We start from the raw sequence: 16870 nt of genomic DNA on the forward strand, positions 1-16870 counted from the left end.
CGCGAGATCGCCAGGCACGGACTGCTACCTACGACTATGCGTACGAGAAGTCAATGAGCCATGCAGAGGCACGGCTTTTCTACCAGAGGCACCAGCTTGCCTCCCGCAGTGTGGATGGTGACATCCCGCAGAGCCCTGATATTCCTGCACGATCAATCCCGGCCCTACCTAACCACGGCCCAACGTCGGGAAGTAACTTCGATAACGAGTCGATTAGCAGCATGCTACCTGGGCCGTCGTACTCGGCGACATCGACTCCTCCTGCAAACTCGCAGCAAATGCGGCGAGGAGACAGCAGTATCAGCATCGCCGAGCGGTCTGCTAGAGCTCATGTCCTGCCAGCGGTGGGCATGCCTGGTGATGCCTCACACAGCGCTATTCAGGGAAACGTTGGCATGAGCGTTGGGACTGGAATACCATATGCCATGGGAGGCTATGCGCCTAATGATGGGGCAATCACAGCTGAATTGAGTGCCATATGCCGCAAGATACAGGGGCTGCTGGATACCAGACACAAGTATATGCGACTCTCGTTCCAGCGACCGGGTGACAATCCCAAGGATGAGCCTGGTTGGGTCATTTACCCTCCTCCGCCAGAGCCAGCGTGGGAGGAAGATAAAGAACGGCTTGGAACTGGGAGCATGTCAAGCAGCTTCGTCATGGCTGCAAAGGGAGGGTCCAAGCAAGGTGAATCAGATGTAGCCCCGTCTGCGAGTTCTGCTAAGAAGAAGCGAAAGCCTGGTCAGGATATCGGCGAGGACTTTGACATGGACGACCTGCTTCCGTTGCCTGAAGCGTCGAGCATGACTTTCAAACTGGATGACAACAGTGTGTACCAGGTTTATGAAACCAAAGCCGCCTGTGACCTGAACCAGCCTGTCATTCAGATCCCTTCCATCCGTGATTTCTACATGGATCTGGACGGCGTGCTTGATGTGTCTACGGATGGCCCTGTCAAGTCATTCGCCTTCAAGCGCTTATCTTACTTGGAGGGTAAGTTCCAGCTCCATACGCTGCTGAACGAGTACCAGGAACTCGCGGACAGTAAGAAAGTACCGCACCGAGACTTCTACAACGTCCGCAAGGTTGATACCCACGTGCATCATTCGGCATGTATGAACCAGAAACATTTGCTCAGGTTCATCAAGAGTAAGATGAAGAAGTGCCCGGACGAGGTGGTGCTTTTCAGAGATGGAAAGCACTTGACCTTGAAGGAGGTCTTTGAGAGCATCAATCTTACAGCCTATGATTTGAGTATTGATACTCTGGACATGCATGTATGTTCAGGCGAATTTCAAACTTGACGTCTCCTCTTTTGCTAACATAGCCAGGCACACACGGATTCGTTCCACCGGTTTGACAAATTCAATCTCAAATACAACCCTATTGGAGAGTCCCGCCTCCGAGAAATATTCCTCAAGACGGATAATTATATCAAGGGGAGATATTTGGCCGAAATCACTAAGGAGGTAATTTCTGACCTCGAGTCGAGTAAATACCAGATGGCAGAATGGCGAATCTCCATCTACGGTCACTCCCTGGGAGAATGGGACAAAATGGCGGCCTGGGCTGTCGATAACAAGCTCTTCTCTCCCAACGTCCGCTGGCTAATCCAGGTGCCTCGGCTCTATGACGTGTTCAAGTCGAGCGGTAAGGTAGGGAATTTTGAAGACATTGTTCGCAATGTCTTCCAACCCTTATTCGAAGTCACGCAGAATCCGAACAGCCATCCGAAGCTGCACATCTTCCTGCAGCGTGTGGTTGGTTTTGACAGCGTTGACGACGAGAGCAAGGCCGAGAGAAGACTGTACCGCAAGTTCCCCGTTCCTAAGCAATGGGATACTAAACAGAACCCGCCTTATAGCTACTGGATCTACTTCATGTTTGCAAACATGGCATCACTCAATACATGGAGAAAACAACGCGGATTCAACACGTTTGTGCTCCGTCCGCACTGTGGAGAAGCTGGAGACCCCGACCATCTTGCCTCAGCCTTCCTGTGCTGCCAGGGCATCTCACATGGAATCTTGCTCCGTAAAGTGCCGCTGCTGCAGTACCTGTTCTATCTCGACCAGATTCCGATTGCCATGTCACCCTTGAGCAACAACGCACTGTTTCTGAGCTATGATAAGAACCCGTGCGCTAATTACTTCCGCAAGGGCCTGAATATCTCGCTCTCCACTGACGATCCGCTCCAGTTCGCCTTCACCAAGGAACCGCTGATCGAAGAATATTCCGTTGCCGCACAGATCTACAAGCTTAGTGCTGTTGACATGTGTGAGCTGGCCAAACACAGTGTAGACCAGAGCGGGTTCGAGCTGGCGCTGAAGCAGCGCTGGCTGGGGAGTAAATGCCATCTACCCGGGCTGGAGGGGAACAACATGGCGAAGAGTAACGTGCCGGACTTACGAGAGGCGTTTAGATATGAGACGCTGACCGGAGAACTATCGCTGTAAGTTCTTCCCACCGCTCTTTATTTTTTTAATTGCTCTTTTTCTTTTTTGCATGCAATGAATTTTGTTGAGACTAGATGGTGGGAGGTTTGTGTGTTGAAGGCTGATTATATATGCAGGCTCGACCGCTATGCATCCGCCACACCGAACAACACCCACACCCCAAAGACACTAACCAAGGTTCCTTCATTCTCCTATCTGAAAAACAACAACAATAATAATAATGAGGCCCCGTCCTCCAGCGCTGCCCCAGACCCCAGTAGCGGTGCTCCAGAACATGGAAGTACGACGCCCGCAGTGGCTGCTAACACGCCTGGGCGCCATCCGTCGCACTCAGATGTAGAGTCGCACGCGCACTCGAGCAAGCCCCAGACCGCCAGTGGCACGCCACAGGAGCACGGCTTTAGCTCGATGCCAGCGCAGGCGATATTCCCGGGAATAGTGCATGCACGCGCTCGCAAGGATAGCACCTTTTCACGGACTTCCGAGGATGGAGCGGCTTCGGAGGACGCACATGAGCGGTCTTCGGCGCAGGGAGGACACATCTGGCGCTCAGAGGACATGGACAGCGACGACGACTGAAGCCTGACGAGGACCTCCTCTGCCCTGGCCTGCTATTCAACTGTGCACTTCTATATATATTTCTTCACCTCCTGGCTGTCCCTTTCGTACTATAAAATGTCCTGCTCGAGTCTTTTTTATATATGCGAAATGTGATCTTACATAATCATAGATAAGAAGGTCGATCGATAAGCCAATCACGTGTCGTCTTATCTTTAGTCATCCACCTTCCCGGAAGCGGTGAGCACGCGCTAAGAGGGGCTGGGCGGGTCTGGCCAGGGGTTTATCACGTGCTTTGCATGTGACCGCGCTACCGTGTCTGACAGGCGCCCTTGCTCCCCTTGCTTATTTAAGCCTTCAACCAATCACCGGCCGGCGGCAGAAAACCGGAATGCGCCTTACCCCTTTTGTGCCCTGTCTCCACTCGGACCATCTTCTTGTTTTTCCTTTCTTTGATTGGTTACTTTTTTTTATTTCTTTTTTTAACTTTCTTTTTTCTTTTTTTCCTTCTTCGCCTTCTTTGTCATTTTTCTTCCGGCCTTCGACTCCAACCTCTTTTTGACGAATATTCACACCATCTCATAGCGCACACCTCACTCGCTCGCTCGCTCGCCCGCCCGCCCGCCAGTCCTTTGAGACCTCGACCTTTGCTCAGCTCGCCTGCTTTGTTTCCATCAAATGGTGCTGCTCACTGGCCTGGCGGACTCCTATCGCATTGCTACGGACAGCCGTCTGCAGCTACAGCCCTAAATATATTCCGGGGAAAACTCGCTTTCTCACCCACAACCGAACCATCCTGGTATCAGGCTCGAGCTGCGTTTCTTTTCTTTATTGTTAGGCCCGATGGCATCGACGGCGAGTAGTACTCCGCCGAAACGGAAGTTCGTTCCAGAGCTTATAGAGTCGACCACCAAGTCGTCGTCGTCGTCGTCATCGCGCACGCAGGCCAAGGATAGGGATGGGAAGAAGAAGACAGGGGATGCTTCGACGACGACAGCAGCGTCAAAGGGAGCCAGCAGGTTTCGGCCTCAGTTGATCGAAACGACAACGGAGACCAGCCGAAAAGCTGTCAAGCAGGGCGTAGACGGTGGTGTTAAGGGCAAACAGAGGGGTGGTGTTGGTGGGAGTCCCGGTCGTGCAGGATTAGGGGTTGCCGATCAGCAACAAAAGAAGTCAAGGGATGCTGCCACAAAGACGTCGCAGTCGCCGCGGAAGTTCACTCCCCAGCTTATCGAGACTGGGAAACGGTCGTTTCGCCAGAACCCGGCAGGAAGCCCTGCCCGACAGAACTTTGGCAGCAGCAGTGTCTGCTCGGCCAATACGCTTAGGTTTCGAGCTACAGATTCGGAGTCGAGGTATTCCTACGCAAGCCTGTCTCGACGCCATGGGAGCAGACGACAGTCGTTCCAGGTCCCTAACCTCCCCGCCATCCCCTCGACCAGCAGTGAAAACTCCGGCGAGTCACCAACCTCATCGCTCTCGACCTCCCCTACCAATTTCTCCAACGAAGGCAGCCATCAGAATGTGCATGTTCACTGCCCTGACTCCTACACCGGCTCCTATCCGGACAATCACATGTACAACCTGCACTCTCGTTTGGTTTCCGAGAAGCTGAAGGACCAGGCTCTCGCTGCCTTCCCCAATGAGCAAGTATACCAACCCGTCTCTCACTTTGCCATCGACCGGGAGGACAGCAACTCCGAAGACGATGACGACAGCATGGAAACTGCCTTCAGACAGCTGTCGATTGACCTGTCTCGATTCCGGCGAGAGTCCACCGCTGACCTCGCCTGGGAGCTGGAGGAGATGCGACGGCACAAGGAGGAGTCGGAGATGAGGTCTCGGGAACGCCTCTTTGCATCTAACCATACATCCAAGTTCTCCGCGGCTGCGCTTGCCGCACGATATAAGGAGGAATGGGAAGGCCTTGAAACGGGCGGTTACGATATCATTGGCGGCTGGCAGAAGGGGGTAAACCTTGCGCCTATGCGTGAAGCCGCAAGTCCCCCGATGCTGGGAGACGACATCGTTTTCACTCGATGCCAGTCTCTCAAGTCAACACTGATAGGAGCTGACCAGCTTCCTACGCCGGCCACGAGCCAAAACAAGAAACCTGCGGGTAACTGCAACGCCGGTGGACTATGGTCTGCAGATACAAATATTTCGGACTGCGGCGAAGTCGGGCTCTGGAACGGTACTTGCAAGAGAAAGTCGGGTGGCCAGACAAGCTGCGATCGCTCTTCACAAAACTCATCACCGCAAAAGTCTGGCCTTGTGACGCCCTCTCCGGAGCGAATGGACCCTGTTATTCCGCCTACGCCAACTCCTACGCCTTTGGGCTCTCTCCTCCAGCCCTCTAAAGAAATCTCTCCCGATCTTGTCACGCTCACCACTGTTCCCGACGCCTCATCACCTTCTCCTGCTATTCTCATTCAAACATGCGATCCCGACCTTGAGCGTGAAATCGAGACCGAATTCAATGATAGTTTCGTTACCCAAATATACAACTATTTATCACTGGGGTACCCATGCTTAGCGCGCGATTTTGATGCGGAGCTAAGTAAAATCACAAATATTCCTATCGAAACGCTCCAGAGCGATGACCAACACGCCAACGCGAAGGGCTACATCGACCTACCGGACTGTCGAACCGGTGCTTGCAATACCACAACCACCACCAACACGCCTGGGTGCGTGCGCTGGAATGCGTTGAAGCTGTATATCCATGAATGGGCGAGACAACAGCCTCGCTCCGGGGCTGACAGAGGAGTCGACTCTTGGGGCGTTCCCGAGCGAAGAGGCAGCTGGGCTGTCTAACTACTGCGCCTCCACATCTGAACACTGTCTCATTTCCCTCGTTCCCTTACGTCAGAGAATGTTTTGTTTCATTTTTGGCTTGAGTGGAGTTCACCTTGTTTCCCTTCATTTAACTTTCGGAACTCGGATTTTTTTTTTTTTTTTGACTCTGTTGGTATCAATGGACGGACTGCCTTGCTCCCTTTTCTTTCTTTTTCCTTTCGTTCTTTTTCCCCCCCATATCCTCGGCCAGTTGTCTTCACCGGGCCAGCATCTTTATCCCTCTTCCGCGCTTGCCTCGTCGCCTCTGTCGCGTGACATGCTTTTTGCGGCTTATACATACATTCGCACTCACACATATCCCTGCATGGAGATGAGCCCAGTACAGCCTCCACAGTTCACCGGGTCAGTCTCCAGTTCTTAACTTCTTTATTAGTGTTCTGCGACATAGAGGGGCATCCCAAATCAGCCTTTTCCTACCTTGGCCCCAGTCATCTTTGTGTGACCCTTTTCCCCGTTCAGCGAGTTGGATAATATTGTCTACTGCATTTTCAACCCCCGCTTTGTTATTGCTGCCTTGCCTACCTTGCTTTTCCTTGGCTCGATTCCCCTTTGCCTTTGATCCGGTTTCTGCACCTTTTTTTCCTTGTCTTCTTCTCATCTTCTTCACAGGGTTTGGGACGGGTTATCATCGTTTTTTTCTGACCTCCTTTCTAATTCACGACTTGATGGCGCCTCCTTAGTTTGGTTGTTTTAGACAGTATATCTCTATTTAATAGAAAGCAGAATTCCTTTTTGATGATGATCCGTCTGTTGATCTTGCTCTTTGACTTCGATACATTACCATTCGATATCCCCTTGTACCTGGTGGTCGGGCCGCTCACGTGAACAGCCCTATTTGATTATATCATCACTAATTTTAGAACATTGCTTACTCAGCGGTCTCTCCGTATTTTGAAAATTTCCAAAGTTTATAGATCCAGACGACATGATTACATGTTGATCGAACGGATATCTCTGCAAATAATACGGAGGAATAACAAATTATATATATATCTTAATCTTTGTTTGATGTCGATATCCACGTCACTGGGATGTCTTACCTGCCAACGCTTGTTTTTATACCCGGTGCGTGGCACAAGCCCACATGCTTTGAAAAGATCACCAACATTCTCTCAGAGAGAAATTTCAACTGTGTCCTAGTGACTCTTCCATCAACCCAAGGGAACCCTGAAGCCACATTCAAAGATGACCTTGATGCTGCACGAACAGCTATATTAAACGAGACTACCCAGGGCCGTAATGTTGTGGTCCTTGCACACTCCTACGGTGGCATGGTAGGAAACAGTGCCATTAGAGGGTTTACTCGACCACAAGACAGTTCAACAGATCAGGATCAACAATCTTCAGGGCCAGGATATATCATCGGCCTCATTCTGATTGCGTCCGGCTTCACTTTCACCGGCCTTGCGTTCATGGATCCCTTCCTTGGACGTCCGCCTCCGTTATGGCGCGTCAACAAGGAAACGGGATTCGCCGAAATTGTCGCCTCACCGCGGGAAGAATTCTATCACGATGTACCAGCAGATGAAGCCGAATACTGGTGTTCTCAGCTTGAACCCCAGAGCCTCAAAGCGTTGTTTGAAGGCGGCGAACACTCCTACTCTGGTTGGTTGGATGTGCCGTGCTGGTATATAGGCACAGCGGAGGACAAGTGTTTGCCGCTCTTCATACAGCGAATGCAGGCTGGTATGGCTAGGTATATGGGTGCGAGCTTGGAGTGTAGGGAACTACGGGCCAGCCATTCACCGTTTTTAAGCCATCCTAGAGATACCGCCAGGCTTATACTCGAAGCTATTGAACAATTTACTGGGAATCCTGTCGGGAATCTACCTTCACAAGATGAGTGCCATGCTATTATGCCAGTGCCGAGGGTGGAGCTGCTGCAACCTCTCACATGGTATAAGTTTGGGGTGCCGTTGGCATTCGGCAACCTTCTTGGGCGGTGCGTGGTTCTGTTTAATTGGGCTAGAAGGTCTCTAGGGGCAATGGGACACCAGAAATCCGACTAGCGATTTTCGATGTTTGTTGAGGCATATTAGGATAATGTATAGTAGAACGTGATATAGACATTCCCCAAGCGCAAGGATCAAGTTATTATTCGCCTATGTTCCATCCGCCCTGATAAACTTATGTAGGCTTTTCCATCCCCTAAGCACAAAGAAGTTCACCGCAGATATGCAGCCATTCGGATATCATAACATTTATTCGTCGAGGTCTACATAACGAACCGTGCTCTATTGGGACCAGTTATTGTCGTATACCGTTGTTCAGCGAGATACCATTATAAGAATAAGAACGGGAATTGGAACAATAAAGGTATCAGGGACATGATCTTTTATCTTAGTCCCACGTGGAATTATTCTATATTTCCGATAGTTAGCTACCGAAATAAAAAAAAACCTGCCTGTAGCAGATATACCTCTGCGCCCTCAGCTCAAATTGATATGTTGCATCATCCTGTTTATTTGAACTGGCGCTCAATGGAATGGTATACAATCCTGACTGCAAATGGCAGGCAGAGGTGGACCAGCAACAAAGCAACATATCTAAATTATGTTATTATTTACGCAGACAAGGTGCCTTGTGCATTGAATCATAGTAAGACGGGCCAAGCAGACAGGCTGTGTAAGGGCTTTATTCATCACTGACGCTGCAGGAGCTCCAGGCTTCAGCCATCTCTAGACATATCGCCTACCAAGACAGGCAACATAGGGATCCAGAGAACCGAATTTAAGGTGATTATACATATTATTTTTGGGGGTAAGTGACGGATGAAGAGCCGCCCTAACCAGCAAAAAGAAAACGTAACTACATAATACGACAAACAGCATTTCACCGCGGCCGAAATAACACAACTTAAAAAAGGGGCGGAAGGAAAAGCAAAATTTGATGAGCGGATAGGAGGCGCTTGAATGGAACTACCAGGCTCAGACTAAGTAGGTCAATGTGGACAGCTTTCTTTCTGTTAGATATCTGCACCACTTGAGCCAGGTATCATACATATGACCCAGCACGTAGGTAATATGCCCACGCCAATAGACAGAGAGACCAACAAATGTGGAAATGAGCGGTGCGTTCATCTCCAGCATTCTCAACCAGGGCATGGCGCTCTTGAAACAATATACTTTTGTTTAGCGGTAGCGGTCTCACAAAGTGTAGGGGAAGTGAAGCGGAATAAAGTCAAGATTAGTGGTACAAGAAAGTCCAAAATACTAAGCAAAGGGGTAAACTGATTGACTGGTGGAAAATCAGGATACGTTCCTCGTAATAACTCGTGACAAGAAAGGCAACAGAAAGAAATAAAAGGAAAAAAAGCCAAGCAAGGAGTTCGCAGCAGAATTGGTTCTGCAATGCAATACCGTGACAAAAAACTGGAGAAGCGATCACTCGAGAAAGAAGAAAAGAACAGATACAAGTTCCGTTCTTTAATACACTGAGTGATTGAATGAAACACAAAACATCAAAAATTAAAAAAGGCTCACTCAAGCCGGGCCAGATAAAAGATATGCAACAAGTAGAAGTCTTGTTACCTATACCTGGCGCGGCGTGAACCGACTGGAGGACCCTCAGGAATATCTCGTGCGCTTGGTCCATGATAGTAATGCTGAGGTTGTTCGATAACAGGATGTCGAGCATACTCCATATCATAGTCAATGTATTCTTGAGGAACACCACGATGGACCGGACGTTCAATGTAGTACTGACCTCCATTCTGCGGCTCCCGAGCCGCAACACGTACGGGGACATACTCCACCGCACCTTCATAAGGAGGTTCGATATACTCTTCAACGTAGCGGTACTGGCCTTGTGGTGGTGCTCTGGCGTAGGAAGGATGGTCAATAGGGATACGTTCAACATAGGCTTCCTGCGGATGAGACGGGGCGAGAGCAGCAGCTCTTTGTCTCGCTCGAGGGCTACGATTACGGTAGTACTCTACCGCAGTCCGTTCCTGTGGCAGAGGCGATCTTGAACGTGGCCGAAGAGATTCTTGCCTCTGGGCTTCATACCGCTCGAACCTGTTGTGAGGTCGTCCACCCCGGGCGTCCGATCCAGCTTTCACATCAGCGGTAGCTACACGGCTTCGACTGCGGGCTTCAGTCTGATCAGGTGTCAGAACATCCCCACGAACTGAAGGGGGGCCGCTATGCATGTCGAATGCCTCGCCTCTTGGGTCATATTCACGATATTCACGCCCGACAGCAGGGCTCTTGCCACGTCCAGCCCAGCCATTATGTTTCCCGCTACGGGCTGGTTGGGCTGTATGACCGGCTTCGACGCCGGCGTGAGAATTAGTTGAGGTACGCCATTCTCGCTCTTCTGCAGGAGCCGTTTTGGGCCATTTACTTCTAGATTCACCATGTGTCTGCGGATTGGATCCTCGCGAGGTCGTTGCGAAGTCGCCTTGATCCTGGCCGGGAACAAAGTTATTCAGGAAGTGCTCCGCTGCATTCATCTCTTCGGTAGGAGAGGGTCCTCCCTCAGCCCTGGCTTCGTTGGATTCAGCAACCTCACCATCTTCTGATACATTTCGGCTTTTAGGGCGATTTGTACCGGGTTGCGAAGTCCCGCTCCCTGCTGCTGGAGGCACAATATCAGCACCACCAGATTTTGCAGCTCGTTCTTTCCCCCGAGATGAGTGCTTCTGCTGCTGTTGACGAGGACGCCTACTGTCTGCCTGCATATCAGTTTCCTCCCCGGGAACCGTTTCAATTTGACGATGTTTCACTTGAATCTTTTCACGAGGTCCAGCGTTTCCACGGGCACCACGAGCATAGGGGTCCGCTGCAGTTTCGATAAATGCTGGTCGGTGAGGGTCGTACTCATCATCCCGAGGTGGCTCAAATTGTTTCGGATCATCTGGAGATTCAACGAACCTTGGGAAGTCATCCACGGCAACCTCGAGGACTTGGTGGTTGGCGGACTTCTTACCACTATGACTTGCAGCAGGGTATTTCGTATGTTCACTGGTTTTCGCCTCGTAAGCTCCATGATTGTTTGGTTTTATCACAGCTTTCACTGGAGCCGGGGCAATTGGGGCAGTGATTGGTGAGAATACCCAGGGAAAGGCGGAAGTAATCAAATGGAACTTTGCTTGGTTCATGCCAGGTGCTTGACCCAAGGATGATATGACAGCATTGTCGGGCAATAATAGCATATGTACCTTCCAATCGGGCTGAGTGCCATCAGGTGCCGCTGCATCAATGTGAACGGACTGAAAATGGCTGAAGAGAGCTGGAAGGTGATACATTTTTCGGTCATTGCGGGAATCATGTTGACGAGAACGACGCGAGCTCGCCATATCAGTACATGCCTTACAAACCAAGCCGCTAAGATTTCTGATTGGTTTCATTTGAGGATGGGAATTCAATCCTTCAGAGAAAAGGGTGAGTGCCGGTTCTTGTCCGAACTTATCGACAAACCGAGTGGTAACATGATGGATTACAACGTGGGCTCGTACATTGTGGGGAAGATCCTTGATGCCGGAGGTGCCATTCCAAACACTTCGAGCATTCTTAGCAATTTCATCTAGATGTGTTTGGTACAGGCCAAACGACTGACTGCCTTGATTAGGCTTGTGAGCACCAGCCGGTGGCCTTGAATGGTGTGGAGCAGGTGGGTAAGCAGGATTGTAAGGCCCAGGTGGATGGCTTGGCCCGCTGTAAGGCGGCTGATACGGTGGTCCTGGGTGTCTCCCTGGATCTGCCGGAGCATAGGGTGGCGGATAAGCTTGGCCAGGGAAAGGTGAGCCGTATGGCGGGTTTGGTGGTGCGTGTTGATGCTCGTAAGGGCCAGGAGGGTAGGGCTGTTGAGGAGAGAATCCATAACCAGGAGGAGGGGGAGGGTAGTATTGGGGGGAAGGTGGTCTATAAGGACCAGTTCCATATGCATAGGGTGTGCCATATGGTGTTCTATTATATGGACCAGGGGATGGTTGAGGATTTGTGTATCCCATATGTGGCTGCCCACCATGCGGACGCGGCATAGGATACATGAGCAGCTTTGCAGACGCAGGGTCAGGGTTGAAAGGAGGACGCTCAGGCCACTCTGCTCGCCAATGAACAACAACACTGCCTAAACTGAGAACATTGGTATGTTTAGCAGCGTAATGCTGAATCACACCTTCGAAGCCGTAATATTTGGCATTATTATCACAACCATTACACAAGAACAGCTCCTTTTGGAACTGTTCAGTGAGTAGTTTGATTTTTGTGTCAAATATGAACTTCATGTTCTCCAAGATGATTTTGCGTCGAGGAGGGCCGTTTGGAGGATCTTCTTCAATTGGCTTCCCTTCAGCACGAGCACGCGCATCTTCTTGGGCTAAATCTTCCAAGAATCTCTTCCGAACATACATAATGACGTCGGCCGCGAACTTGGGGCACTTCTCCTTTGTGACCCCTTCACCTCCACGCCAACCCTCACGGATGATCTCATCGGCATAGCCGGCCATCCGTTCTTTGATTGGTTTTTGGACATCCTCCCATTCACGGTCAAGTAGCTCCTTAGCCTCTTTAAGTTGGGCCTCTTGGTGACGCCGCTCATCAGATTTTGCTTGCAGAAGTGCGTCATGAAGCTTGCGCTCATTTTCACGACGTTCAGCAACTTCGCGCTGGGCTAAAAGCCGAGGCTTCAAGATTTCCCAATCTCTATCAGTAAATGGATGTGTGATCTGGATCGCAGCTGTGAACGATTCCATATGATTAATAACCTCGGGAGCAAGTGGTGGATCAAGTTCTGCGCATCGCCTTTCAATTTCACTTCGACGACTGGCTTTTGCCTCGTTGATCTGACGCAGGTTGCGTTCTCGAGAAAGTTGGGAGTTTGGTGGAAGTGGGAAGCCGGGCTGCGCACCAGTGCTGCGAGGCCGTGAGGTAATAACAGTATCTAAAGGACATGCTATCAGTAAAAAAGGATGTAAATATAGCTATACTACCCTAGCATAGCTGGGTAAAAAGAAGACAGCACGGGTTGATAACATCAAAGGAAGCCATTAAAAGACCAAAACTCGAGAGCCAAAACTCGAGAGCCGGAACAAGGGGATGAAATAATGTATGGAGGGTATAACATACCTAAATTGGTGGGTGGTGCATTGCCGCCGAGGCTATTACTTGGACGATGGTTCGCGATAGGGAGACGTGCGGAGCCTGCATCAGCTGATTCAGGTTTTGCAGAGTGTGTCTTAGTACCATTAGATGGGGCTTGTAGAGGTGACTTGAGACTGCGAAGGCCGCCCGCTAATTCCCACTGCTCCCACCGCGCTGCGTCAGCGATCTTTTCTTTGCCATTTCCATCAAGGCCTTTCATCCATTCCTCTGCGGCTGCAGGCCCTAGGGCTTTGACTTCCCCAAATCTGGATTTTAATGCCTCAACCTGGGATTTAAGAAAATGCTTGGTCAGGACCATGCCGACTGGAGGTTGACTTCCACGAAGAGAGACAGATGAAACATAATTCAGCGATGCTGTTAAGAATGCAAAGGGAAGAGCAGGAACCAAGACTGAAGGCAGAGTAGAGGAGAAGAGAAGGTCCATTTCCTAATAAAGGCAATTAGTTTTTCAATTCGCATAAGAGACGACACACGGTAAATAAGGGAAAATAATAATCGAGTATGACTTACAGTGTCACAATTTGCCTTTAAGCAGTCTCCACATGAACGAACGGCTAAAGGCCAGATGATTCTGACGCCGTTCTCCCCCGGTCCACTTTCAAAGGGCGAAGTTTCTGGTGATTGAACAGACCCGGCTCTGTTGCAAAATTGACAAGAGGTTCCGCGGATAAGTTTCCACATATCCATTTCTGACAAAGGACTTAATGGACGTGGCATGCTTGAATGGAAAGACTTTCGTGAGATGGACCAAATATGAACCGGATTAACATATTTCAGTGAGCCTGGAGTTGCACGACCAGAGGGCAACTCGGGCTGACCAGTGGTAAGCAAAGCTTTAAAAGTGCGGTTAACTTGCAAGACACGTCCAAGTGAAACAGGCGGAAGAAAAGTAAAAATGTGTTGCCATATTTCTCTTGGTAACTTGGACTTATCCTCGGGTATGGTATCCATAGATGGATCGACGGAAAAGTCCGGCTTCACATCATCTCTGAACTTGACACGCTTTGTGCCATCCACGAAACTCGATGGCGAGTCTGATTGGGATTTAACACCAAAATGACGGCTATCATACTCTGATGAGTATTGAGCATCTGAAACCTGGGTCCCTGCTGGATGGTCACCAGCTGCACCGCGTTTGCGTTTCCGGCGAGACTGGGTACTGTTGGTGGCAGAGGTAGTTATCTCAGTAGCAGTGGATACATTCTTGGGGGTTTCCAGACGGTGGCCGCGTGAAACAAGCTGGCTGGAATGAGCACTTGAAGCAACGACAGTGGAACTGGAAGCAGCAACATCGCTGTCATCTTGTCCGGGTGTTCCGGCTTGGGATTTGTTCTGTGAATTTGAATCTGTGACATTTTCAGAATATGGGTCGAAAGAGGAAGAACTTGAGCTCCCAGGCGAGCTCAAAGACACTGCCATGGCTAACTATGTAGCCGCAGGGCAAAGAGCTAGCTTAGGCAGCAAGATATATTATGTTTTCTCTTGTCCTCTCAAGGGTCTTGTTTTCAACTGGGCAATTCCAGTACGTTTTCCTCAGGGCAGCGAGTCCGTGACGACGAATCGACACATTCAAACAGGGCTGAAGAAAAAAGAAAAGAAAAGAAAAGAAAAACACGTAGAGAAGATGAAATAAGACAGGTGGACAATTATAAAATGGTCCTTAACTGGGGGGAAGTTATGTTTTCTGCTGGCTTGTTCACACGCATTCCAAGATACCCTGGAAACAGAACAGTGAAAGCGTGACTTGTCGAGATGGAAGATGAGAAGAAGTCCGAGATAGATCGCAAGGTGACGCCACCACCTGTCACTGGAGGCGCGAAACAACAAGTATAAGTAGGGGTTGAAAGAAGGGCGGATGGAGAGAAGCTGGGGGTTGAAGAGGTGAAGACGCGACGTCGTGAAGTTGATGTTGAGATTGAGGTGCGAAAGCGAGAAAAGGAGGAAAAGGCGAAGTTTTTGCAAGGCAGCGCACGGACCTCTTTTCCTCCTTTTGGTCAGGTGAGTGGGTCAGAGCTTCTCATAATGCAACCAATCAGCATAGAATATCAGCAAGTCACATGAGATTGTCACGTGCATATGTTATATTGAGAGAAGATGGGATGAAAGCGAAGAGAGGGTTGCGTTGGAGAGAAGGGGGGAGGCTGGCGAGATGATATATGTCGCCTAGAGTAGCCATGGAGGGGAGCTGATACTGTGACTGTGCTACAGTGATGGCGAATCATACAGGCCACATGCATGAAAGAGCTTGTTATTGGCTGAGAGAAGAGGGAGATGGACTTTCACAGGCTGGCTATTCTACGCTAGATATGGGATGGGTAGCCTAGTCCCATCGTAAGATACGGAGGACGGCTGAATCGAATCGATGTAAGTCTGTCATGAAGCTGCCAGAGACGCGCCTGAAGAGTTGGCGCTCGCTAACCTGGCCTTTTTCGCCCGTCTCTTCATCTCTCGTTTGGATAGTTGCGGCTCGTCAGAAGGCTTACTCGGACCTTCAGGGCCACTTAAGGACGCTTTCCGTTTCACGCCGCCCCGATCAGACGCGCCGAGAGAGACAGTGGCTGGCTGTTTTCCTGGTTTATTGACCAGATCAGCCTTCTTTGCGCCAGCGTCATCCCCCTCTCCTCCGTACATCACATCCACCGTTCCGCGGAAGCTCGTCCTCTTTACCCGAGCCATATCCACCACCTTCCTTGCCTCCTCACTTACCGCCTCCTTCGCCCTCTCAGATTTCATCCCCCAGACACACGCAAGATTCACAATGTCCCATGGCGCCCGGACACCAAGAGCTTGCTTTGCTTCGCTAGAGATAATGATCCCTCTGCCCCGCGCGGCACGGATCAACGATGCTGCATTTGATATTAGGTTTCGTCTCGCCTCCATCCCGCTACCCGTTACTCCAGGTCCATAACATATTTCAAGTCGTACGCCTCGTGATACTGCTGCGGAGAGGGTTTTGAATTTAAAATGGTACGGTAGCCGTGTAGATAGGTCGAGAGATATGATATCACAGTCAAGGCTATTACAAGCCTGAGACAGCGCCTTCTCATTCACAGGGCGTATAGCAACCAGTGAGTACGATTGTGCTAACGTTGCTAGGCGCTGGTTTTGTGTGGCATCCGAGAGTGTGATATTTAATCGAGTCAGGATGGTGAGAGACGGGGGAACATTGCTTGGTAGAGGTAACGGGGACACGGTCGCAGGCAGTTTTCCTGCTATCGATTGCGAAAGGGCCACGGTAGAGTATCCCACTAAACAAACAAACACATGAACTTGATATTCTCCTGCAGTTGTGTATCTGATCAATTGGGGAACTCACATTCAGATAAGAATCGCAATGTATTAGCGATTCCCGGTGCGTTGGGTTCATTATACGGAATATTCAAATCATAGAATGCCATGATGGTTTTGAGCCCATCCAACCCCCCCCCGTTATTGACTAAGGTGATATGGAGGATGGGACACTTCGCGACTGTTATTTGCCTGGGCCTTTTCGAAGCCGCACATTATGGAGAAAGTCGGACAGCTCGAGGGCCTTAGGTAAGACAAGGTCACTGCCTTCATATTAGTCACGTGATTAAACCTTGTTATGTAATCCAAGCACTTTTTCCGTCAATTTGATGACGGGTCCACTTTTTAGACTTTCAAGTTGGTCAACGGCTAAAAGTAAATAATAATCAGCCTGCTTTCCTGCAGTTATACATACTACCTCGCATTCGGCCTATACCGGGTGAAAACAACCGATGGAATACTTTTCCATTTTTTAGATCATAATAATCCTACAGATGCAGAAATACACGGCATGCATATTGTGATGGATGCAAACCCCAGCACATACAGCCTGACTATCTCGTCACTGGCTGGTTATGCATACCTGGTTAACTCGTCAAGGCA

The 16870-nt window shown here is 50.0% G+C and overlaps 5 protein-coding genes across 6 annotated transcripts; 3 read left to right on the forward strand and 2 right to left on the reverse strand.

The window, feature by feature from the left end:
- The first annotated feature begins 580 nt into the window (after positions 1-580).
- TERG_01905 (AMP deaminase) lies at positions 581-3209 on the forward strand. The gene is made up of 2 exons (XM_047747827.1): positions 581-2452; positions 2573-3209. Exons 1-2 carry the CDS (start codon positions 1503-1505, stop codon positions 3033-3035), a joined length of 1413 nt encoding a protein of 470 aa, XP_047603792.1. The 5' UTR covers positions 581-1502; the 3' UTR covers positions 3036-3209.
- Positions 3210-3696: 487 nt separating this feature from the next.
- TERG_01906 (uncharacterized protein) lies at positions 3697-6803 on the forward strand. Its single transcript, XM_003237136.2, has one exon. It carries the CDS (start codon positions 3858-3860, stop codon positions 5829-5831), a length of 1974 nt encoding a protein of 657 aa, XP_003237184.1. The 5' UTR covers positions 3697-3857; the 3' UTR covers positions 5832-6803.
- Positions 6804-6827: 24 nt separating this feature from the next.
- On the forward strand, positions 6828-8640 carry TERG_01907 (uncharacterized protein). Of its 2 annotated transcripts, XM_047749352.1 has the most exons (2): positions 6828-6938; positions 6990-8640. In XM_047749352.1, the coding sequence occupies exons 1-2, from the start codon at positions 6905-6907 to the stop codon at positions 7880-7882; spliced, it is 927 nt and encodes a 308-aa protein (XP_047605531.1). In that variant the 5' UTR covers positions 6828-6904; the 3' UTR covers positions 7883-8640. The 2 variants fall into 2 exon arrangements, with proteins under 2 accessions (XP_047605531.1, XP_003237185.1); XM_003237137.2 differs by having other exon boundaries at positions 6828-8640.
- A 73-nt stretch (positions 8641-8713) lies between these two features.
- On the reverse strand, positions 8714-14398 carry TERG_01908 (uncharacterized protein; the record flags this gene model as incomplete). Its single annotated transcript, XM_003237138.2, has 3 exons — positions 8714-12758; positions 12944-13406; positions 13490-14398. The coding sequence occupies 3 exons, from the start codon at positions 14396-14398 to the stop codon at positions 9400-9402; spliced, it is 4731 nt and encodes a 1576-aa protein (XP_003237186.1). The 3' UTR covers positions 8714-9399.
- A 954-nt stretch (positions 14399-15352) lies between these two features.
- Positions 15353-16377, reverse strand: TERG_01909 (uncharacterized protein; the record flags this gene model as incomplete). Its single annotated transcript, XM_003237139.1, has 2 exons — positions 15353-16227; positions 16296-16377. 2 exons carry the CDS (start codon positions 16375-16377, stop codon positions 15353-15355), a joined length of 957 nt encoding a protein of 318 aa, XP_003237187.1.
- Between the last annotated feature and the right edge of the window lie 493 nt (positions 16378-16870).

Source organism: Trichophyton rubrum (genome assembly GCF_000151425.1).
Source record: "Trichophyton rubrum CBS 118892 genomic scaffold supercont2.2, whole genome shotgun sequence".
In the NCBI taxonomy this organism is placed as follows: domain Eukaryota; kingdom Fungi; phylum Ascomycota; class Eurotiomycetes; order Onygenales; family Arthrodermataceae; genus Trichophyton; species Trichophyton rubrum.

Excerpts from the sequence above, each read along its gene's own strand:
- TERG_01905 (XM_047747827.1), top strand. The coding sequence starts at position 1,503 with ATGGCAGAATGGCGAATCTCCATCTACGGTCACTCCCTGGGAGAATGG. Across the intron at positions 2,453-2,572 it reads CTGACCGGAGAACTATCGCT|GCTCGACCGCTATGCATCCG; the intron begins GTAAGTTCTTCC and ends TTATATATGCAG.
- TERG_01906 (XM_003237136.2), top strand. The coding sequence starts at position 3,858 with ATGGCATCGACGGCGAGTAGTACTCCGCCGAAACGGAAGTTCGTTCCA.
- TERG_01907 (XM_003237137.2), top strand. The coding sequence starts at position 6,905 with ATGTCTTACCTGCCAACGCTTGTTTTTATACCCGGTGCGTGGCACAAG.